The 22871-nt window shown below is 44.2% G+C and overlaps 1 protein-coding gene across 1 annotated transcript in view; it reads left to right on the top strand.

The window, feature by feature from the left end:
* The window catches only part of LOC311058450 (disintegrin and metalloproteinase domain-containing protein 12-like), a 111871-nt gene that overhangs the window by 71012 nt on the left and 17988 nt on the right, over window positions 1–22871 (top strand). Inside the window, exons 11-17 of the mRNA XM_084075906.1 lie at window positions 2565–2713; window positions 13356–13533; window positions 19086–19175; window positions 20391–20586; window positions 20799–20907; window positions 21480–21678; window positions 21820–21897. Coding sequence (XP_083932032.1) covers window positions 2565–2713; window positions 13356–13533; window positions 19086–19175; window positions 20391–20586; window positions 20799–20907; window positions 21480–21678; window positions 21820–21897 — 999 coding nt within the window. The remainder of the gene's footprint in view (window positions 1–2564; window positions 2714–13355; window positions 13534–19085; window positions 19176–20390; window positions 20587–20798; window positions 20908–21479; window positions 21679–21819; window positions 21898–22871) is intronic.

The following is a 22871-nucleotide window of genomic DNA, read 5'->3' as shown; positions in this document are numbered from 1 at the left end:
CGGTGCCGCTTGACACCCGTGCCAAATCACCAGGGGCTTATCAGCCCACTACAGTAAAAATTCAGCCAAAACATGTATTTACGCATTAATAGGTTTTTCTACTGGCCATGGCTTTAGCACGGTATTCACAGATGTTTGTCTTCCCCATTACTTACAGATTGCAGCTGGCTTGGAGCTAGATTAAAGGGCCACATATCGAGTTATAGAGCCGCCAGATCATATGAGCCGCTTCTAATATCGTACACCACCATGTTATTATCAACCTTAAGACTTCTATTGAGTCCATATGTACCTACGCAATTTCACAGTTCGTAAGCTTGCATATTTACAGCACTGACACATTTAACCACTTAAGCCCTATGCACTCCATCGTTTGACAAGCTCACAATGCGTCGCGGTGCGACGCATTGTGAGCTTGTAGAACGGCATCGCAGTACGACGGGTTGTGAATTTGTAGAATAAAAAATCTAATTAGGACATTTAAAAAAAAAAAAAAGTAAATGGTTGACTATAATGACATGCCAGGACGCCAGGTTCAAAGAGTTAAAGGGTTAAAATTCTGGCACATAAACTTGAGTTTTTGCTAATCCAGATATGTGTGGGGCTGCCTGGCTTAAGTTGTAAAATCTAACGAAACATGACCGCATGATGCGATCATATTTGGTGAAAGGATGAGATACAGTAGTGGTCTCCAGCACAAGGCTGGAAACGATATCGCATGTATCCCAAAGACCATACAAGGCTCCCTTGATCTCCATGAGCCCTATCATGTTCTCACCATCACCGCTGGCTTGTGGCTAGCGAGTAGGTGGGTGTGTGGGGGGCTGTGGTGTGCCACAAACCAATCCATTCCTGCTGGTTACACTCTTTGTGAGGAAGCAGTCAGACATGTATTGCACACAGATGCACTTATGCAAACATACACATGCAAGTATAAATACATTTTGTGTGGAAAAACACACGCAAACACAGTACACACACACTCACACACACAGATATACGCATGCCCATGAGCGCACGGACGGCACCCACACCCCAAACCACTCATAAACATGACAGAGGCCCCGACGCCGTTTCCCATCCTTCCTTTTCTGAAGGCAGGAAGCGGGTCCCACGACGTAGGCTCTGTAATCAGTGCAGAAAGAAATAGCTCTGCTTTACGTCGACCCTGACATGTGACCCTCCCGCCAGCGGGGGAAGGAGCATGTGATTTTCTCATGCGCGTAATACTCCACAGAGGAGCACAGAGACCACACTTGGAGCTCTGTGGTGGAGCTGTGACCACGTGGGAGGGGTCTGAAGAAACAGAGACGTAGAAGAGAGATCATCAGCGTATTGAATGACGTGGTTGTGTACATAATTATGTACTGGGTTCATACCAGGTTCATATTGCCAGAAATGTCACCCAGTGTATATTATATTATATATACATCTACCCTCTATCGATTATGCTGAGCTGTATTTCTCTGAGATAGCAATAATATTTTGGTCTTTTTTTCTTTCTTTCTTCTTTTTTTTTTAAATGAAGGCGTGTAATAACATTGAGGTTTCCCATCACAATTTTAGGGTGTGTGCGTGTGAGTGTGTGCATGGGTGGGTGATTGTAATTGTATGTGGGTTCATCCAGCCATCCATCCTCAGTGTTCTGCATCTTACAACAGCATAGTCTTGGTTCTGTCATCCATCTGTATGGCATTAAAATAATAATAATGATAATGATCTAATACTAATATGCATTTATATAGCACCTTACAAAGTCATGCAACTCAAATCTGCATGACTTTTCTCCCTTCCATCTTCTCCGTTCGTTCCATCTATTCTATTCATTGTCCTCCCCTTCTCTCTTTCTGTCTCTCTCCCTCCCTATGCAGAAGTTAACCATATTAACCCAGGCATATCCTATGGGCATGTCATTATGGCCGCAAAGTTTCAAAATTCTTTGTGAACTTGTAGATCAGCTATTTTCAAATAGGCGAAGTGTAGAAAGGGCTTTAAGCGGTTTTGATTTCAACCTTCATCCTCCGTGTCCTTCTCGCATGTGAAGGGCAGTTGTCTGGCTTATCGGTTCAACAGCAAGCGGTAGAGCTGTAGGTTGATGGAAGTTCCCAGCAGTAGCTGCTTCTACCGGCAGCAGCCACTGTGTTTGGGACCGCGGGGCTAAAGAAGACAGACACGTTGTGATGGAGTCTGGTCTCCATGAGCTGAATGGCTAATTGAATAACAGCAAGGGTGCCGTTTGGATTGACAGTTATGGGAACTGGATTTGGACTTTGGAGTTTGAGCAAATGCCTTCTGATTATTATTATCTTTTTTTTAATAAAGCAATAATGTACTTACCACTAGACCTGCGGCTTATTACTTTGTAACCTTGAGCAAGCTTTTAAAGGTTGAGCCGACTTGAGTTCCACTACTTATGTCGAGGATACTTTGATGTTCTGTTAGTTGCTACAGTACCAATGTATACGCAGTACCTGGCAGTAAAATGTGAGCTGTGTGCAATGAAATGACAATACAAATTATGTTTTTATTATTATTATCATCATCTTTGTTTTCTTAATTTGCAGGATCACTCGGAAAACCCGCTGGGTGCTGCAGTGACCTTAGCTCACGAGCTGGGACATAACTTTGGCATGAACCATGACACCCCTGAGCGAGGCTGTGGCTGCAGGATGACTGTGGACCGTGGTGGCTGCATTATGACCCCCTCCACAGGGTGAGACACTAACGGGCCTATTCCACAGCACATAGAACAAGGAAAACGTCATTAATATACTGATATTGATGATGAAGAGCTTTATGGTGTGGCTGCAGGAGGCTAGCTGTCTATAAGATATAATGTGTGTGTGTGTGTGTGTGTGTGTGTGTGTGTGCGTGTGCGTGTGTTTGTTTGTGTGGCGCACATATCTTGGGTATAAAAGTTATTTAAAAAATACATCACAACAGTTGTAATGTTTCCTTGGTGTATTCATGTAATAGTTTCTCCAGTTGGGTGATTGGGACTTTTTGGGGGGGTTGTTTGCTTTCACTCTGGATTTATGTCATCTGCCCCAACAAATTGTCGGGAAACAGTTACAGTTACTGTTTTGCCAGAGATTTCAAATCCACTGTGTCATTTCGAGGGATACTTTCTTTAAAATCTCCTTCTCAGAGAGACATGCTGTTTTCAAACAAGGCCCACAAAGACAAGCAGGGTCCGGATATGCATGCTTAATGGTTAATTTATAACTATTAGCAAAGTATTGAATAAATCAGGCTTTAGCGCATATTTAATCCACTGCGTCATTTTGAGGGATACTTTCTTTAAAATCTCCTTCTCAGAGAGACATGCTGTTTTCAAACAAGGCCCACAAAGACAAGCAGGATCCGGATATGCATGCTTAATGATGAATTTATAACTATTTGCAAAGTACTGCATAAATCAGGCTTTAGCGCATATTGCGATAGAAACGTTTAGCAATTCCACGACTAGCCTCATTGTTTTTATGTATGCCAACAAAGCGCCTGCTTGCCATCTCAAGTATCTCACGAATAAATTAACCACTCCACCTTCACCTTGCTCTCGCTGAAAGATTAATGGCTGCTTGCCAATTGTGCGGAGGTGATCATTATCACGTGTAAACATTTATCCTGGTGTCTCCCTTTTGTTTATGTCATGTAATTGGTCTTGCTGGGGGGTGGAGATGAAGGCTTGCTCACGCACATACACGTGCACACACTATCCACCCGGCACATTTTTGATCCGGACTCTCAGTACGCGGCCATTATGAGCATGTGGATGCACATGCACGCACATGTTGTGCACATGCACATCCACACACACACTCATAGACCTGGGAGCTGCTGCTCTAGCATTCCGCCCCTGTTGCCTGGGGCGCCGTGATAACGGCTGCCGCAGGTGACAGGCCATGTGACTGTTCCTTAGTAAACAGCAGGCAGATAAGGCGTACCCAAAGTGTAATACCGGATTTCACCCTGGGTCTGATGCCAATTTGTTTTATCTGATGCAGGGTACTGTAAGCCACAGACGGTCATGTTGGCGATAGATTCCACAGTCTTCTGAGGAAGGGAAAGATGGAAGGCAGGAGAGAAGAGGGGACAAAACAAACAGGCCTGAAACAGAGCAAAGTGTTTATAGGCGGAGTGGTGCCCGCATGCCGCAGTCTGTTATTGACATTTGGAATTGAAAATGGGAAAGGCCTGTCGTTTCCTCACTGTTTTATCTAAATGTGCTCGGTAGAGTGTCATAGTGCAAGTCAAACACTGACTCCGAGCAGCACTGCTGCTCGGAGCATCGTGTGGAGATCTGACATGGTGGGCGTGTGGCAGCTGTAAGAGATTCATCACAGCCTGTGTGATGAAGGGTCCCTCCCGGCTGTGTGTGTGTACGTGCGTGTGTGTGTGTGTGTGTGTGTGTGTGCGTGCGTGTGTGTGTGTGCGTGCGTGTGTGTGAGAGAATGTGAATCACTGCTGACATTGGAGTAATGCCATTCAAAACAGTCAAATGACGCTCAATTATGTGCTCATAAAGCAAGTGGGACACACAGGAAGGAAACTGTGGGTGTCCTGTGAGGGCATCTTACGAAAATGCCACCAAAACTGCTGGAACAAAGAAATTAAGAATAAACTACGCTTTCCCGTCGGAATTGTCCCAGAAAAGCTCAGCTGACCTTTATCTTTAAAAATGGAAAGAAAAATAGGTGCACTTGAAAAAGTTGAAAATCTCTCTCTCGCTCACTCTCTCTCTCTCTCCCTGTCTCTCTTTCTTTCCGTTTGTTGTCTCTCACTGTATATGCCAGTGGTTCTCAAAGTGGGGTCCGGGGACCCCCAGGGGTCCTTGCAGTTGTTCCAGGGGGTCCCCAGCTACTTTTAGCGGCGCTAGCCGCTCTATACCTTTAGGTATAGAGCGGATCCTGCTCTATACCTGACTTTGTCCGTGTTCACCGTCAACGTTCTGATTGGTCAGACCCGTCAACAAAGTGATTGGTCAAGCTTCACGTGACACATGGCTATAAACACATTATTTTGTGTTTTTTTTAATGCAGTGTCACAGTCATTTTAACCACTTAATCCATATTAAATGCGTAGGCTATTCAAAAATAGCAGTGCCGTGCTGTGAACACAAACATATGCAATTGTTTTACTATGCAATATATTAAATTTGAAACATTTAGAATAATTTGTGTCTTCTGTGTCACAAAACCTTTTTGGATTGGGGTCCGTGGCCAAATACATATCAATTTGATATGTCCTTGACATGAAAAGGTTTGAGAACCACTGGTAAAGGCTACTGTATGTGAACCCACCGGCATTGTGTATATACATGTGTATGTAGTGTGTGCATGCATGTGTGCAAAAAGCTGGCAGCAGCAAACTCATCCTGTGGCCGTCATGCAACATTCCTTTCAGAACAACAACAATTCTGCTGAGGCATGAGAAATGATTGATGTCTGCATTTTAGCTAGTCATCGGGTGAAGATATCTCAGGGCGCCACGTACAGTAGAGGATTCTAAAGAATGACTTCAAGGGTTTTTTGATGTATAACGGAGTTGCAGTAAGAGTCTCTTTTTTTTAGCTGGCATAGGTTGACTGAGCACACTTGATCTTCAGTCAGCCGCTACTTGTGTACGTTGATGAGCGGCTAAGGATTCTCGAGGACTCTTTAGTGTATTGCGCAGCTGTGATAAAAAAATATGAATCATTCATTTTTCTCTCTACTTCTGAATGTATTTATTTTTGCTTTCTTTCCTAATTCCTTTTTTTCTCGTTTTGGTTTCCATTTCAGTTGTCTTATTGTCTGTGTCATTTGGAAACACAAAAAAAAGGTTGCTTAGCATGACCAGGCTTTACGGTGGCTGTACAATGAGCTCTCTGCTCTTAGCTCTGTGTTTTGGGATGCTCTGCACTCAAAGACTTGCTAATGGAGAGGGGGACAGACTGAATCTAAATGACGTGATTATCCGTGGCGCTGCCAACCGCAATCAGGGAGCAGGCACATGCAGAGAACCCCCAGAGAGGCACTTTATGTCCTGATAGACAGGCGGCGGCACGAGGAACCAGAGGTTTCGCTCGTCTTTTATCTTCCTCCGTGGAAGAACAGAAAGATAGACGCATGCGAGAAACAGAGATGAGAGACGGAATGAATAAGAGTGACAGCGAGAGAGAGTCAAAACAATTAAGCTATTGTTTGAGAGTTAGATGACAGTGACACAGGTACGATCATGGCCACAAGGGTTTTGTGTCACGCACAAGTCTTGACAATGCACACAGCTTTGATGGACAAAGGCAATATGAAGAGTTTGCTGTGGGTATTTTGAAGAGACTGTTGGCTGTTGAGCATAGAGCTGCATCATTTGGGGATAGACTGGTGAAAGTTCAAAGTGGTTTGCTTTGGATGGTTAGCCGCAGTCAGAGGGCTGCGTCACGCGTCATTGGGCAGAGAAGTGAGCCACAGCGGGAGCCCAGGGTGGACGTCAGGCCCAGAGGTGTCCACTTTATTAAGAAACAAAATGACCTACATGGCGACACGAGAGAGCTTTTGACTTGTTATTAGTTTGTTTAAGTGACGGAGAGTGAGAGATGTGTGTGTGTCTGAAAGCATCTCTGCGTCAGTGAGGTCAGAGGAAGCTATTGTACTGCAGGTGGAATGCAGATGTCAGTTGTAAAGTTGACTTTGGAAATTGTTTGGGGCCTCTGTTTAACCACATTCTACCTGACGTCTCTATTTTGGGCATGTTATTATAGGCAAAAAGAAATACAGTATTTTTAATATTTTAAAAATTGCTAAAGAAACTGATCATCAGTGAGCAGAAAGGCATTGAACACGGGAGCGCATTCCCGATCAGCAGCAGATCAGGAACGCGCTTCAAGCTGTCGGCACAAGCTGACAAAAAAACAAATTTAAAAGGTTGTTTCACAGCCTTTTTGTTTGTTTACCGCTCCATCTTCACTAGAAACATACTGTATGTAGAAACTCTGGACTACCTTTACATTTTTGATACAACGTTTGGAAATGGGTCAAAAGAAGACTGTTTCGCCCAGCCCCCCAATTCTGGTTTGCAATGCTATGTGACTAAGTCCCACAGCCACTCTGAGCTACAGCAAAGGGGAGGTCACAGATATGCTTAATCCAAAACAGTAGTATCTGGTGGACATGGTTGACGTAATACTGGAAGTAATATTGGGTGCAGCAGACGCCTTTGCTCGCCAGTGAAGTGGTGCAGTTGACGTAACAATGATAAGTTGAGTTGTAAACTTGTAATTGGTTCTAACATGTTCTAACGTAAGTGACCCGGTATGCTATCCTCCATTATTACTCTCCGCAGGAGAGTTTTGTTTTCACTTTCTAAATATGACACACCGATTGGTCAAGCCTCACGTGACACGTGACAATACGGTGAAATACTGTATAAATACATGGCATCACTTTGACAGTGTCTTTGCCACTGTCAAAGTGAGGTAAGACAGGAACCATCACGAAATGGCTGCATGGCTGATACATAATTGGCAGATAGGACAGATAGGACACTTATATAGACAGGAGGGATATGACACTTACACAGACGGATAGGACACTTACAGTACACAGACAGGACGGATAGGACACTTATACAGACAGGACGGATAGGACACTTATACAGACAGGACGGATAGGACACTTATACAGACAGGACGGATAGAACACTTACACAGACAGGACGGATAGGACACTTACATAGACAGGAGGGATATGACACTTACACAGACAGGACGGATAGGACACTTACAGTATACAGACAGGACGGATAGGACACTTACAGTATACAGACAGGACGGATAGGACACTTATACAGACAGGAGGGATAGGACACTTACACAGACAGGACGGATAGGACACTTATACAGACAAGACGGATAGGACACTTATACAGATGGATAGGACACTTATACAGACAGGACGGATCGGACACTTATACAGACAGGATGGATAGGACAGTTAGAACATAAAAATTAGAACATTCCCAACATTCCCAACACAAGTCTGGTAAGAGTGAGGTAAGACAGGAACAATCACGAAATGGTTGAGAAATGGCGGATACTGTAACAATTGGATAGGACACTTACACAGACAGGACGGATAGGACACTTACACAGACAGGACGGATAGGACACTTACATAGACAGGACGGATAGGACACTTATACAGACAGGAGGGATAGGACACTTATACAGACAGGACGGATAGGACACTTATACAGATAGAACATTCCCAACATTCCCAACAGCGGAGAGTTGTGCTCCGAGGAGCACTTTGTCTTATTGTTGTTGTTTCCATGCGCAACAATGGTCATATAAGCTGTGACGTCATCGTTTCCACAGAAGCTCCATTTTGAATGGCTACACGGTTCCGCCGAAACAGACATTTTTGAAAACCTTCACTTTTGAATCCTTTTTTAAAAATATGCGTGTGGACGAGAGGCCCAAATGTAGGGTAAAACATTATGCGTTTTGCAAAATATCCATGCTACTGTGGACAGAGCCTCCATCCAATAGCATGGAGATAGGACTGCTCTGTGATTGGCTAGTCCGTTGCTAGGCCAACCGGCTGACAATTACTACTTGATCATCACACAGTCTGTGAGTCAGTCAGTCAGTCACATAGCCACGTATATATGGCTGGATCTACTGTTGTGGCCCAGCCAAAACATTTTATCACATGGAGAGTGAGGATAAAGAGGGACAGTTGAAGACTCCTGCACTTGGCCTTTTAAATGATCCTAATGAAAATGTTAATGCCTGCAACATTCTGTGGGCAGCTTCATAGTTCAACTGCAGCTCATCAGATATTATCAGGGCTGCTCTCTTTCCCTCGCATCCTCTAATTTGTCATCCAATGGGGTTAAATGTGCGACAAATCCATTCTCTGAGACACGCACCAGTACAAATGATACAGGCTGAGATTTGAGATACCAGTATATCTCTGTCGGCCATCGGTCCACTTATCAGCATATTAATTAATCAAGGTTTCGATCTCTAACAGCATAAATGTGTCTGAATGTGTTATTTATGCAGGGTATTGAGTGGTTGCCTTTCATGCTGCATGGCAGTCAGTGGCAGCAGGCTGCGCAGATCTTTTAACCAATAGCCGATTTACAAGCTATTTGGGTGTTTTCATACATTTTTTTACATTTTGAAAGATCTTAAAGATTTTCAAGGGACGCCAGGTTCAAATAGGTTAACCCTTTTTGATGACATCATGTAGCCGCCCTGGTACTGTAAATACCAGAGTTGCTAACCACACATGGAAAGAACCTAGGAGGGTTTCAAGCATATGTTATCCAGGGAAACCTAGCTATATACATGCATGCGCATATTGGCTGTTTGGCTAATTTCCTGGACAGCATATCAGGTGTGTGGCCTCAGCTGTAATAATAGAAACTGTGTACTGTATAGTATATGTGTCTGTGTGTGAGAGGAAGAATTGAGAAGTGTGTGTGTGTGTGTGTGTGTGTGTGTGTGTGTGTGTGTGTGTGTGTGTGTGTGTGTGTGTGTGTGTGTGTGTGTGTGTGTGTGTGTGTGTGTGTGTGTGTGTGTGTGTGTGTGTGTGTGTGTGTGTGTGTGTGTGTGTGTGTGTGTGTGAATCTGCATGCACACGTGCGTGCGTGTGTGAGTGAGCGCACCCCTGTGCGTGAGGGGTAGAGAGAGAATATTCCCGAAGAGAATTAGAGGCCTTAGAGGGTAAAATGAGAGAGGGCTGATGCCCCCCTGCAGGCCTCCCCCGCCCTGCCCAGATCCCGACCAGGTGGACCTACCTACGTCAGACATAGAGGAGAGGTGTTCATCTGGCACCTAGCAGATTGCTTTGTTTCCCACAAAGCTCACTCGTGGGGTTAAGCAATGCCTATCGTTGTTTCGCTCTATATTCTCTCTCTCTCTCTCCCCCCCCCCCCCCCCCCCTTCCCGCTCGTTTGGAATCCACCACCATGCCTTCTGTTCTGTTATCAGTGGCAGGCCCATGCAATTTTTCAACGGTTTCCCTTTTGCTCTGTGCTCCGGTTTGATCTACATAGCCAGTCCGCCCTTGATTTGATGCGTGGGTGTTGTGCACAGCACAGAACATCTCTATTTTATAGCGATGCTCTGTGTGTTCATGTGTGTGTTTGTGGGCATGTGATATGCCATATTTATACTTTGTCATACGACGGTGTCGGTCACCAATAATAGCAGATCTACAACTCACAAAGTCACAGATGCAACGTGCTGTCATGTAGATTGCCTATTTTCGGCACGTGACATCGGCATACAACAGAGTATGAATGAAGCATGAGGTGGTAAACAGACTCCAACACCAGAGCAGGTGGATTAAGGGAGTCGATGAGGGCAGATCATCAAGCGGCTGACACTCTCCTGAGGCAGACAGAGGTGCTGAGTGAAAGGGACCATGCTGTTTTCACCCCAAGGCTGAAAACAACATTGTTAGGGTGTTGTTTTTATGTTGTTTTATTTGAAAGAAATTGCATGCCGCTCCAGGGAGAGAACAAGCAGCTTTTTGGTATTTTGTTGTTGTTTTTTTTACCTCCTGTTATCTCCGCTCCCCCTTAAGCACTTTCAACTAGGGCGTCCTATTTTGGGATGACATCATTATAGGCATATTTTGAAGATTTTTTTTTATTTGTAAAATTCTAAATGTTTCAAGATGCAAAAATAGCAGGTCTACAAGCTCAGAATGTATTGTGAAGGCTTTGTGGGCATGTAGATTGGATATGTTTGCTATTCGTCACTAGTGCCTAAGTGGATAAGGAGAACACTCATGAAAAGAGGCAACTGACGACACCATAAAATACCCCACTAACTCCCCCCTCCTCTCTACTCTCAGTCAGAGCCAGAGCATTACAAACGCTCCCTTACACAATAGAGCTAAAGCTAAAGTACCAACTACATTAATGCCATTCATTACCAGTCATGTTGACTGAAAGCATTACAGATGATGGTCTCCGTCACAATTGAAGAAGACCCGCCAGATGGTGTAAACCCGTTCCATGTTTTGAGTCTGAAAGAGACCTTTTACTTCATGTCACGTTCACGACACGTGTGTGAGCATGTAGATCAGCTATTTACCGTCACACAATGGGGTATACATGGGGCATTACTGTATGCCAGCTGCCCTTCTTTGTACAACTGCCATGTCTGCTGACGGCCCAGTCAAATAATGTCCTGTATGGCTGGAATATGAAGGTATACTGTCATATAACCATGCATACGGACGGAAACGTACTGTACACTACCATCATCCACGATAAATACCATACATGGGTTTATAATTAAAAACATTATCTACTGTGTAATATTCATACGTGATATAAAATAGTCAAATCAAATAGACCACTTTAGATTAAATAGGTCCATGACAATTGTATTACAAAATAAAGACAAAAGATATGTCATATCAATGTAACTTGAAAACTATACAGTCAAATGTTTGACACAATAACAAACTACAGTATGTGAGACTTCACACGACTGTATGAGCTTAAGCCTGATTTAACAGTGTCTCGCACAAAAAAATAGCAGCTTGTACATCTGCTATTTACAGCACGGGACACCATTGTACGACAGATTATAAATCAGACTTTAGAGATGGTTTCATTCCCCCAGAGCATTTCTGTGTCCATGCAGATCATGCAAAGTGTGTCTGTGTGTCTGTGTGCGCTGTGGTCCTTATGTTCATACTGTCAGTCTAATCGGCTAGCTTTAACAGGTGACGGTGTAGGACACAATGGCAAAAGGAGTTTCACATGTACTTGTCTTACACAGTAAATGAGTGTAAAAAGTGTTAATTTAACTTTTAGGGTGTAAAAACTATATATGAAGAAACAAAACGTTTTTGACAAGAGTTAAATGAACACTAAAGATTTTACTGTGTACCATTTCTGAGTGTTAATTTAACTAATTGACCCGCAATTGTCAATTTTACGGGTACTTTTTTACAATTTACACTGTAGACATTTTCCTCACTTTCTCTCTTTTTCACTCTCATTCCCTTTAGAGGTCTTCATCACTCTGTCTCTGCATCACTGCCCTTCCATCTGTATCTCTGGATCTTTTGTGTTTCTCTCTTCCAGCTCTCCACACGTCCCTTCTGTTTTCTCTCTCCTGCTTGTTCAAGTAATTTGTTCCATGTCTTTCTCTCGTCTTCCTCCTCCTCTGCTCGATTTATTTCTGCTCTCTGGTCCTTGGTTTATAGACACAGAGAATCTCACTGCCGCAGACAGAGCGAGCGCTCCCCCCGGGGTCCACAGCTGTTACAGCCAGATCAGACCGTTTCATCTCTAGATTCATAACGTCTCTCATTCTCAACATGAAATCCAATTTCTGCCCTCGCTAAATTAGACATTACTCAGCGTTTCAGGTAAGCGGTCCCAGGGAGTAAAATTAATGCGGTCGAAATTATGTGGTTTCACAATTGCTATAGCCAATATACGGAGACCTCATCCATATGCACACACATACACACACACACGCACTTACATACACACACACACACACGCATACACACCCAATATGCACGCGCACACTACTTAAAGTGCCTGTCCTTTGAAGATGTGGCTTTGAGTGCACGCTTGAGAAAGTGTTTCGGAGTGCTTTCAAGTACTTTGGCGTGCTGCACATTTGTTGGTTTGTTTGCGCATGTTCATAGAAAAGATTGTGTTGATTTGGAGGCTCCACTGATGTCGGTAAACCATTGAAATTATTTTCCATTCGGGGTGTCTGCCTGCCTTCATCTGTGTGAGTCATCTTCATCGCTCTCGTTCAAGTCCACTCGTTCCACAGTTACTTTGATTGTGAATGATGGAGGTTTTATTTTTCTTTCTTTCTTTCTTTCTGGAAGAAACTCCCAGAAATCTGCAAGCCTGCTACAGAACTCTGTCAGTTCTTTTAAATCACAACTGAAGGCCATTCTGTTTGCCACTGCAAACAGAATGTTTTTTTTAACCATCTCTTCTGTAATGTATTTTGTAATTATGCCATGGACCACTAGCCATAGTGGACCATTGGTTGAGAAATTATGTCTTAATGTTTTGTGTAACGCACTTTGAATTGCCTTATTCTTGAAATGTGCTATACAGAGAGATTTGGCTTGCGTTGCTTTACCTACCTTTCTTTCTTCCTTTCTTAATTTATTTTCTTCCTTTCTTCCTTCCTGCCTCCCTTTCCTGCCTCCCTTCCTTTCTTTCTTTCTTTCTTTCTTTCTTTCTTTCTTTCTTCCTGCCTCCTTGCCTTTCTTTCTTTCTTTTTTCTTTCTTTCTTCCTTTGTTTGTTTGTTTGTTTGTAATGTATCTGTCTTTCTTTCTTACTAATTGGTCCTTTCCTCCATCAGGTATCCCTTCCCGACAGTGTTCAGTACATGCAGTAAGAAGGACCTTGCAGCCAGCCTGGAGAAAGGCGTCGGCATGTGTCTCTACAACATGCCCGAGGTGAAGGTGCTCTACGGCGGACAGAAGTGTGGCAACGGTTACGTAGAAGAGGGAGAGGAATGTGACTGTGGGGAGCCAGAGGTATGGCTTTACCTTACTGTACCAATATATATCCAAGAGTGTACAAATGGACCAATTTAGTTCTATTTGTACATTCTCTGAGTTAAATGAACACTCAGGCCTATTGTGTAGGACGTACACAATAGGCTATACACATATTGAACTAGAAAAAGTGCTCCTCGGAGCACAGGTCTCCGCCAGGTCAGGTACGTTATTGTGGCCTCCTGATGGTGCTATAATAGGCCAATGTGAAAAGGGTGCCATTTATTCTTAGGTCGTTCACAGCAATCGGACACTGCATTCATGATTTGAGGCATTTTGTTCCAAAAATGTGTTTTGCTAAATTAGACCTGCTGGTGGCGCTATAACAGGCCAATGTGAAAAGGGGTGGCATTTCTTCCTTGGCCTAGTGGGAATGTGTTTGTGAAATTTCATGGAAATCGCAAGCTGTTCCAGATGGCGCTATAACAGGCCCATGTGAAAAATTTGAGGCAGCGGTTCTGAATTGGCATCCAGGGAGTGTGTGTGCACAGTTTCGCAGCGACCGGGCCAACGGTGCCGGAGATTAGCTGGTAACACACAGACAGGACACACACACGGACGGACGGACGGACGGACGGACGGACGGACGGACGGACGGACGGACGGACGGACGGACGGACGGACGGACGGACGGACGGACGGACGGACGGACGGACGGAGGGTAAAACATACTCTCTCGCCATGCCTCTCGCCATGAGTAAAACATACTCTCTCGCCAGTATAAAGAACACAATTGGCCGTGTTAGGGGGAGGGAAGCCAAGCAGGTAGGGTGATCTTTGTCACCGCACGTACTCCTACAGGCCGAGGCGGCGCCTGTCAGTAGGGAATGTTGAACGGGAGGAGTAGGACGGAGGCACTGTGTCCTCCCGTTGGGGGTCCTCACTGGCAGGTGATCCAGTAGGGCACAGTAGCCATGGCAATGCGTGGGAGGAATTAATTGGCATACAGTACTGGCTAAATTGGGGCAAAAAAGGGGTAAAAATATTTTTCTTCTCTAAAAAAAATGTATAAAATAAATCGTCCCTGGAAACCATATTGATTTACAAACACATTTCAAACATCCATGACATGATGATGTTTAGTTTGTTCATTTTAATGACTTTGGATAAAATATAAACAAACACAAAATAAAGAAAGAAAGCCATTAACAGGAACATGTTCTGTATTTATGTACAATATGGTCCTTTAAGAGGTGGACCACAGTTAAAACGAATGAACCAAAATAAACCATAACTGCATGACCCAGCCACAAAATAACAGAAAACCTCAGCGACTCATACAGTAACTACCCCCCAAAACAAACCACAACAAACATAAGAGTCAAACTCTCTCATGGCAACAGCAATGTTTCTGAGACTTTAATGCACTGAAAGTTGGCGAGGAAAAATTGTAAAAAAGAACTGTCTAAATCAATGCAAACCCCCAGAGGCCCACGAATATGAGTGTTTTATTTACATCACTCTCTCTCTCTCTCTGTCTCCAACATGTGCTGAGCAGTGTGCCCTGACAAGGCAGCCACGGTGATGTCATTTCCTTCTTACCGGCCCATTAATCAAACATGCTGTCCAAACGTGTGACAAATGAAACAAACAAAAGTGTAATCAGGGTGAGACTGAGAGTGAGCTTTCTTTGGCTGTGCCATCCAAACAACTGGGCCGGGTCAGTGAGGTGTTCTGAAATGCACGCATGCATGCACGGCTACACACACACACACACACACACACACACACACACACACACACACACACACACACACACACACACACACACACACACACACACACACACACACACACACACACACACACACACACACACACACACACACTCACACTCACTTCTTAGAGATTCAAGTACAGCACACACTCACTCACAGACGCATTATGGTGCTCACGAAATTCTCTCTCAATTACATTATGCAGAGACTGAAGCTGAAATCACAAGCACATCTGGAGAGCAGGTACTGTACCATCACCTCACCCAATAGCCTCCCTGCCAGGACAGCTGTTCCCTTCACTCACAACACGGCGCTCAACAAAGAAACACGTCACTCCGAGCCTTTCAAGTTTTGACATAATTTCCCATCGTCTGTTGGCTGTCGCGTTCAACAACAACAAAAACACTCACGTTCCCACTTTGGTGTTGGCTGATTTAGCGCCCAGCCAGCAAAGCAAAATAATAAAGTGTTATTCCGGAGACGTCAGAATCATGACAGGGCAAGGCCAGTCGGCCAAAGTTGATTTTGAAAGAGAACGAAGAGAAGTTAGGATACTGGGAACTCTGGACGTGGCAATAGAGCATCGCAGTTGCGCAGAATCCGGGTGCCGGAAGTAAATACTCAATGCATTTTTCCCATTGACTTTTCCAAAAATATTTATATCAATGAATTTAAGCCTAGAATCAAGCCATCCAGGATTCTGGTGAATCATGACCATAAAACCTTTTTTTCTGTAATTTTTCAAATTTTATATTTAATGATATGATATACTATGTTTAATAAATACCCTTTGTTTTGCCGTTTTCAAAAAAGTTTTTTCACAGAATCAAACGTTTTATGGTCATGATTCACCAGCATCCTGGATAGCTTGATTCTAGGCTTAAATTAATTTATATAAATATTTTCGGAAAAGTCAATGGGAAAAATGCATTGAGTATTTACTTCCGGCAACTGGAAGTGGGCGGGAACTGCGACGCTCTATATGCAGTGGTGGAAAGTAACTAAGTACATTTACTTTTACAATTTTGAGGTGTTTGTACTTTACTTGAGTTTTTCCAATTTCCAATACTTTTACTTCTACTCCACTACAGTACATCTCGGATCCAAATATTGTACTTTTACAATACTACATTTATTTGAAAACTTTAGTTACTAGTTACTTTGCAGATATAAATTATTACGTTATATAAAACATACATATAAAGAAAATATCACATGGATGCACCTGGGATGTATCATCAGTGTTGTAGCCTGGGGTCATAGGGTGTTTCGGGTCTCGCAACATACACCCTCGCCCAGGTGACCCAGCCGGGGTTCATCAAGCCCCAACTTACATCCCAGGTAGCTACCCACGGTCAGTCCTATAGGGAAAGACAGGGCCACTCAGTCCGCTTCTCCGGAAGTACTCTGCCTGAACACGGGGAGGCTCTGGCACGTGGAGGGACTAGGCTCTGTGGGTTGTCTCCTGGCCGGGCTCCTCCTTCGTCTCACCAGGTCCAGGACCTGAGCACTGCGCCAGATCAGGTGCACCGCCCCGATCCAAACATTTCCTTCTGGCGTGATGTTTCCTTGGGTCGATACCACTAGATTGGGCCGTCAAATGGTATTAGCTCCACTTGCGGTTTGCTGGAATGGCCCTCCTAAAGGCCTCACCGTGGGTTTGTTGGGCTTCTTCCTCACGGAAGACACAGCCTGGGGCGCTAACCGATACTGCTCCCGGTATGGCGTCTACATTCCGGCTGTCACCCGTCTCTCCGGTGGTCACCAAACTATTCCTGCTTGTCACGTAGTCTAATTCCTATGAGCCACTATAAATAGAGTCACTAACTATAAAGAAAACATCACATGGATGCACCTGGGATGTATCATCAGTGTTGTAGCCTGGGGTCATAGGTTGTTTCGGGTCTCGCAACATACACCCTCGCCCAGGTGACCCAGCCGGGGTTGATCAAGCCCCAACTTACATCCCAGGTAGCTACCCACGGTCAGTACATTAACCACTTTAGCCATATTTTATACCTAGACTATTTGAAAATAGCCGATCTACAAGCTCACAACGTGTCGCATCACGACGCGTTGTGAGCTTGTAGATCTGCTATTTTCAAACATTTTTGTACTTTTACTTTTGGTACTTTAAGTACATTTTGATACCAATACTTTTGTACTTTTGCTTGTAACAGAGTAAGTCTACATTGCAGTATTGATACTTTTACTTAAATAAAACAGTTGTATACTTTTTCCACCACTGGCAATATGAGAACTGTTGACCGGTTGGGGGAATATTTTGTAGTTGTTTGTATTTTCAACCGCATCCAGCCTGCAGCCGCTCAGTTCTGTTCCCGCTCTACCTTTGTAGCCTTCACTGCATCATTGATTCAGTAGCTGAAGCTACACACATGGAACAAGATATCAGAATAAAGACTGGATTCTTTGATCGAGTGGAGCGGTGGTTCTCAAAGTGGGGTCTGGGCACCCCACTTTGAGCTTACATTTGGGGGAGGTAAATAATTGGCTTAGTCACTCTCTTCATACGCCAATGGTTAATGCCCGTGTGCATGTTCAGAACGATTGGTAAGTACACTGAAGATAAAAATGGTTGAGGACAGACGGACAGCGGTTTTCTCATTTTATAGTAGATAATAATATACATTTTCGGTTGCCATGGCACAAAAGCCTTTCAAGGTCTAAGATCTGTTATTTTGAGGAAAATTGATTCGATGTAGAGTAAAAAAAGGAATGGAACAAGAGGGCCCTAAGGGACCCCGGTAAACTAGATATAGGGTTTAAGTGGTTTAAAAGCATTCTAATCATGGAGCCTCATACAGGCCAGCTCTATCATTTCCATTGAACAACAACAACTGGGTATGATTTCTCCATGACCTTCCTGATGTCATGGCAATGGACCTTGTGCGGTTCGGGCGATAGGCCCACTTGGACAGGGAGATGAAAGCATCCTTCACTCATAATTCTAAACAATAGACTGACGTCAGGGTGAAGAATGAAATGAGTTGGCCCCATAAAAAACACCCATCAACTGATAGTTAAAAGGCTGAAATCCTCAGCCAATTCAGCCCCGAGTCCTCAGCTGTCAACACCTCATCAGATGTTAAGTGTGATGCTGGTGTTGTGTGTGCACAAAACATTGTGGATGCACTTGTTAGGCATCTAACAATGTCTGCCTTGTGGTGTTTCACGGCCATCTTCTTCCCCTTATCTGCCTTTTTCGACTTCTGCCACCGGCCAGTTCATCCTGCCATTGCACGCAATCAAGATCCGTTTTCATGCTAACTTCAGGTTCTCCATGCTGTAAATTGCCAACTCTGCATTCGCTCACTATCTTTTTAGCGCCATCAAATCTCAGCTCGAGACCACTTCAGCCAAGCCCACCCATGCACCCACTCTTTCAACTGCCTCAATTGATTTCTGTCTGCCTCTCTCCCCTCCTCAGGCCTCCCACTGGTTCGATGCACACAGGGGGGGGGGAGGTGGCATCCCATCAAATGAGCTGTGCTTCACACAAGTCCAGAAATCTTTTGAAATCCCCAAATCCAAAACATGTGAGCCTGCAGCCTCAGGGCCACACATGCCCTTTGCGTTGACAAAGAGCGAGCATTTCTCAGCACTTGGCTAATGTTGCCATGTCCCTCAAAACTCAAAGGGGTCGCCGAGGTCGGTGGGCAACAGGAAACGTGCTCGTCCATCCCAGAAGGCTTGACCTGACATGGTCCTCCACGGCAGTATCATGTGCTGAGAGAAGATATCGGCTAACGCTGATGGGGTCCATGTGTTGTTTTTTGTGTATGTCTCTCTCAGGAGTGCATGAACCCCTGTTGCAACGCCACCACCTGCACCCTGAAAGGAGACGCTGTGTGTGCCCACGGACAGTGCTGTGAGGATTGCAGGGTAAGGAAGCATCTCTGTCTCAACCTTTCTGTTGCTTTCTCTGTCTCCAAACACGTTTTATTATACAACCTTCTCCCCAACCGTGCATTAATACGCCGGGAGTGCACAAGCTTACTCGCACGATGTCTCTATAAAACATAAGCACGCGCACACGCACACGCACAGACACAGACACAGACACAGACACAGACACAGACACAGACACACACACACACACACACACACACACACACACACACACACACACACACACACACACACACACACACACACAGCTCTGCACCTCTGTCTTTTTCTCTTCACTGTCTCCACATCTCACCTGCCCTTTCAGACCATTCTGTTTACTCTGAGCTGTGTGGAAATCATGTTTTTTAGCTCCATTGGCATGTTTACTTTGCAGGGATGGGAACATTGCATTTCCAAGGCTATGTCAGACAGTAGATATCCACTCAAGTGCAAGAACAAAATCTTTATCTCTGATTTCTATTTTGGTAATTAACTGAGAGTATTATTCTCTTGTGATTTGATTAATACAATTTATCACCTGCCCGCCTGCCTTTTACAATTTAATTCAACAGGCTTTTTCTTCTTTCTAAGTTTCCTACCTCTTGCTGAAGATGTGATTGTTCCTTTGACATGTAAATGCCTTTCAATGAAGTTCTCAGATGTGTGCCTCCCCTTTGAAAATGGGACATTTGCTGGAGTTGATTAAGTTCTTTGAAGCTGCTCATTTTCTATTAATCACGTTTCAGTGTAGACTTTAGATTGGAAGGAAAGTGAGGTCCCTCCTCTCCTCTGCCATGAAAAGAGCGTGGACCCCCGTGCTGTAAGACATAATTAACCACATTAACCCTGATGTCCATATTTCCACAATGTTTCTCTTTTTCAAACTTTTTCAAAAGATTTCCTAAATGGCAGTTGTGCAAGCTCACTGAGTTTGTAGTGAGCGTGGCTATTTTCAAATAACTGAAGTTAACCCCTTGAATCATAATACCTTACTTAGTTGCCTGGAGTCCCACAGGGCTCTATTGTCGGTTTGCTCATCTCTCTCTACACACCAAACACCAAATTTCTACACCGAAAATAGTCTATCTACAAGTTTACAGTTGTTGTCCTGTGACGCATTGTGAGCTTGTAGATCTTAGACATTAACCCTGATATGATTATTGGCAACATGGCAACACTGATTCTGGTGTGTGTTTGCACGTTTTGCAGCTTAAACTGGCTGGCATACCGTGCCGGGAGGCTAGTAACTCCTGTGACCTGCCAGAGTTCTGCACCGGCACCAGCCCTCACTGCCCCGCCAACGTGTACCTGCATGACGGCCACGTCTGCCACAACGTGGACGGGCATTGCTATAACGGCATCTGTCAGACCCATGAGCAGCAGTGCATCACGCTGTGGGGACCAGGTTAGTTGAAACGGCCTCCAGTGTCGCACACGAAGAGGGCAGATCTACAAGCTCACAACACGCTGTTGTCGCGGTGCGCCTGTGAGCTCGTAGATCTGCCATTTTCGGCGCGCAACTAAGTATAAATCAGGCTTAAGAATCATTTCGCCGACCCTGGTTTTTGGGTGCTTTCACCTTGGTTCATTTTCACTGTCTGTCCATCTCCATGCAAGGAGCCAAGCCCGCCCCAGAGGTCTGCTTCGAGAGGGTCAACTCCGCGGGAGATCCATATGGGAACTGCGGGAAGGATTCCAAAGGCTCCTTTGCCAAATGCGAATCGAGGTAATGGCTGCATCAAGAATGCCGTTACAAAGGCATAGAGAGAAATGACTGCATAGCAGCACTGTTAAGCTTAAGTAGCATCGTCAGCAACCACCATTACACAATGGATTCTGATCTCAAAAACAAAGAATTTACTAGGGTAAAAAAAAAGTAATATTAAGAAGATAGCAGCTAATTACCATCTCAAGTACTTATGGAGCTATTTTTGTTGGCTAATTATCATAAGATTCTCACCCTTTGGGTGAGTTCTCTTATCAAGCGCTTTGCTAATTGATGTAATTGCTTTAATGACTGGGGGACTGAAGCAGAACAGTCATTAACTCCCTTTCAATAGTCTGTCATCTCTGGCTACAATTAGACATTTACTCTTACACTTCTGAGATAATATCACATGTTCACACTCTGGGCTTTATTCATTAAATATGTCCATTAGTTTGCTAGTTGCTTTGTGTGTGTGTGTGTGTGTGTGTGTGTGTGTGTGTGTGTGTGTGTGTGTGTGTGTGTGTGCGCGTGCGTACACATGCGCACACACATGCTTACTGTATGTACATACATATGTGTGTTGTACTCAGGGATGCAAAGTGTGGCAAAATTCAGTGCCAGGGAGGTGCCAACCGACCAGTGATTGGAACAAATGCCGTCTCCATAGAAACCAACATCCCCCTTCAAGACGGTGGACGCATTCTGTGTCGAGGGACCCATGTCTACCTCGGTGATGACATGCCTGACCCTGGGCTGGTCCTGGCCGGTACTAAGTGTGGAGAGGGCATGGTAAGAAGACATATTTAACAGTATTAAATGATGGTAAAGATAAATAATGCAAGTTTCTTTTCCTTCCCTGAGGCAATACTTGCTGTTGCTAAAAACGTGCAGCCACTTAAACATGTTTAACGTTGCTTTTCCCTTTTCTAGATGTGCCTGAATCGCCAGTGCCAGAACGTCAGCGTGTTTGGTGTGCATGAGTGCTCTGGGAAGTGCAGTGGTCGTGGGGTGAGTGCTAAATGCCTGGAGCAGAGTGTTTAATGTTAAATTATGCATTGTAGCTTGTGTAGCGGCGTAAAAGAGCCTTGAGGTTTTGGATGACTCTGTGTTTAACTATTTAGTCAAGTGTGTGGCCAATTGAACTAAATGAAGCCTGTCCTACTGGCCTTTAAATTTTACACGGTAGTGTTCCAGTAGCCCATGCAACTATGTATTTACAGCACGGCCCGTGAGTTACTGCGACTGCTCCCATTCTGTGCAATCAATCTTCATTGCCCTGCTGAGGTTAAATCAATCCCATTTAAGGGCATCATTTATGTTGTGCTTAAAGTGCTGTCCATCATCTTCTGGCTGCAGATATGATAGCGCGTTGGAGGAGAGCTTAAATGCAATAGTAGCTGTTTTAGGACCACGGAAGCGAACAGAAACCTGCCAAAAAAAAAGGTTCTCTCACACTCTCCGCACCTTTTATCAATATTTGAACAGGCCCCTTTTATCTTTTATTTACTTTGTTGCTTATCTCTGTGAATCAAAAAGAGTGCCCAGGGCCAGATTTGCTCACAGTAAAGCTTTTGAACTTCTGTATCGATTACGGCGCATCTCATGGAGACGGTATAAAATTATAAATGAAAGCTAAAGTCAGACAGTGTTTTTAGGTTTACCTTTACAGTATATTACCTTTACAGTTTCTTGTCCTCAGGTCAACATCAAACTCCCCCAAACTTAATTTGCCCATTTCTCAAATAGAATAATAAAATATCTATCCCAGGGTCCTTCACAAAAAAGTGAGTTGGTATTGAGAGCGAAGTTAATGCCTGAATGAAACACCGTCATCATGCACCAAAATGTAATTAAATATCTATAGGAGAAGGCGTGCTGTTCAGATTCCTGAATTAAGCGAAGCGTGAGTCGGGATCAAATCTGTTTTGTGTTGCATCCTCCCTCCTGTAGGGAGCTGACATCGGTCAAATCAAAATAAATGA

This window comes from Gymnoscopelus microlampas (genome assembly GCF_963454915.1).
Source record: "Gymnoscopelus microlampas genome assembly, chromosome: 13".
Classification (NCBI taxonomy): domain Eukaryota; kingdom Metazoa; phylum Chordata; class Actinopteri; order Myctophiformes; family Myctophidae; genus Gymnoscopelus; species Gymnoscopelus microlampas.
Note: the sequence above shows the minus strand (reverse complement) of the source record. Positions and strands in the feature narration are given on the sequence as shown.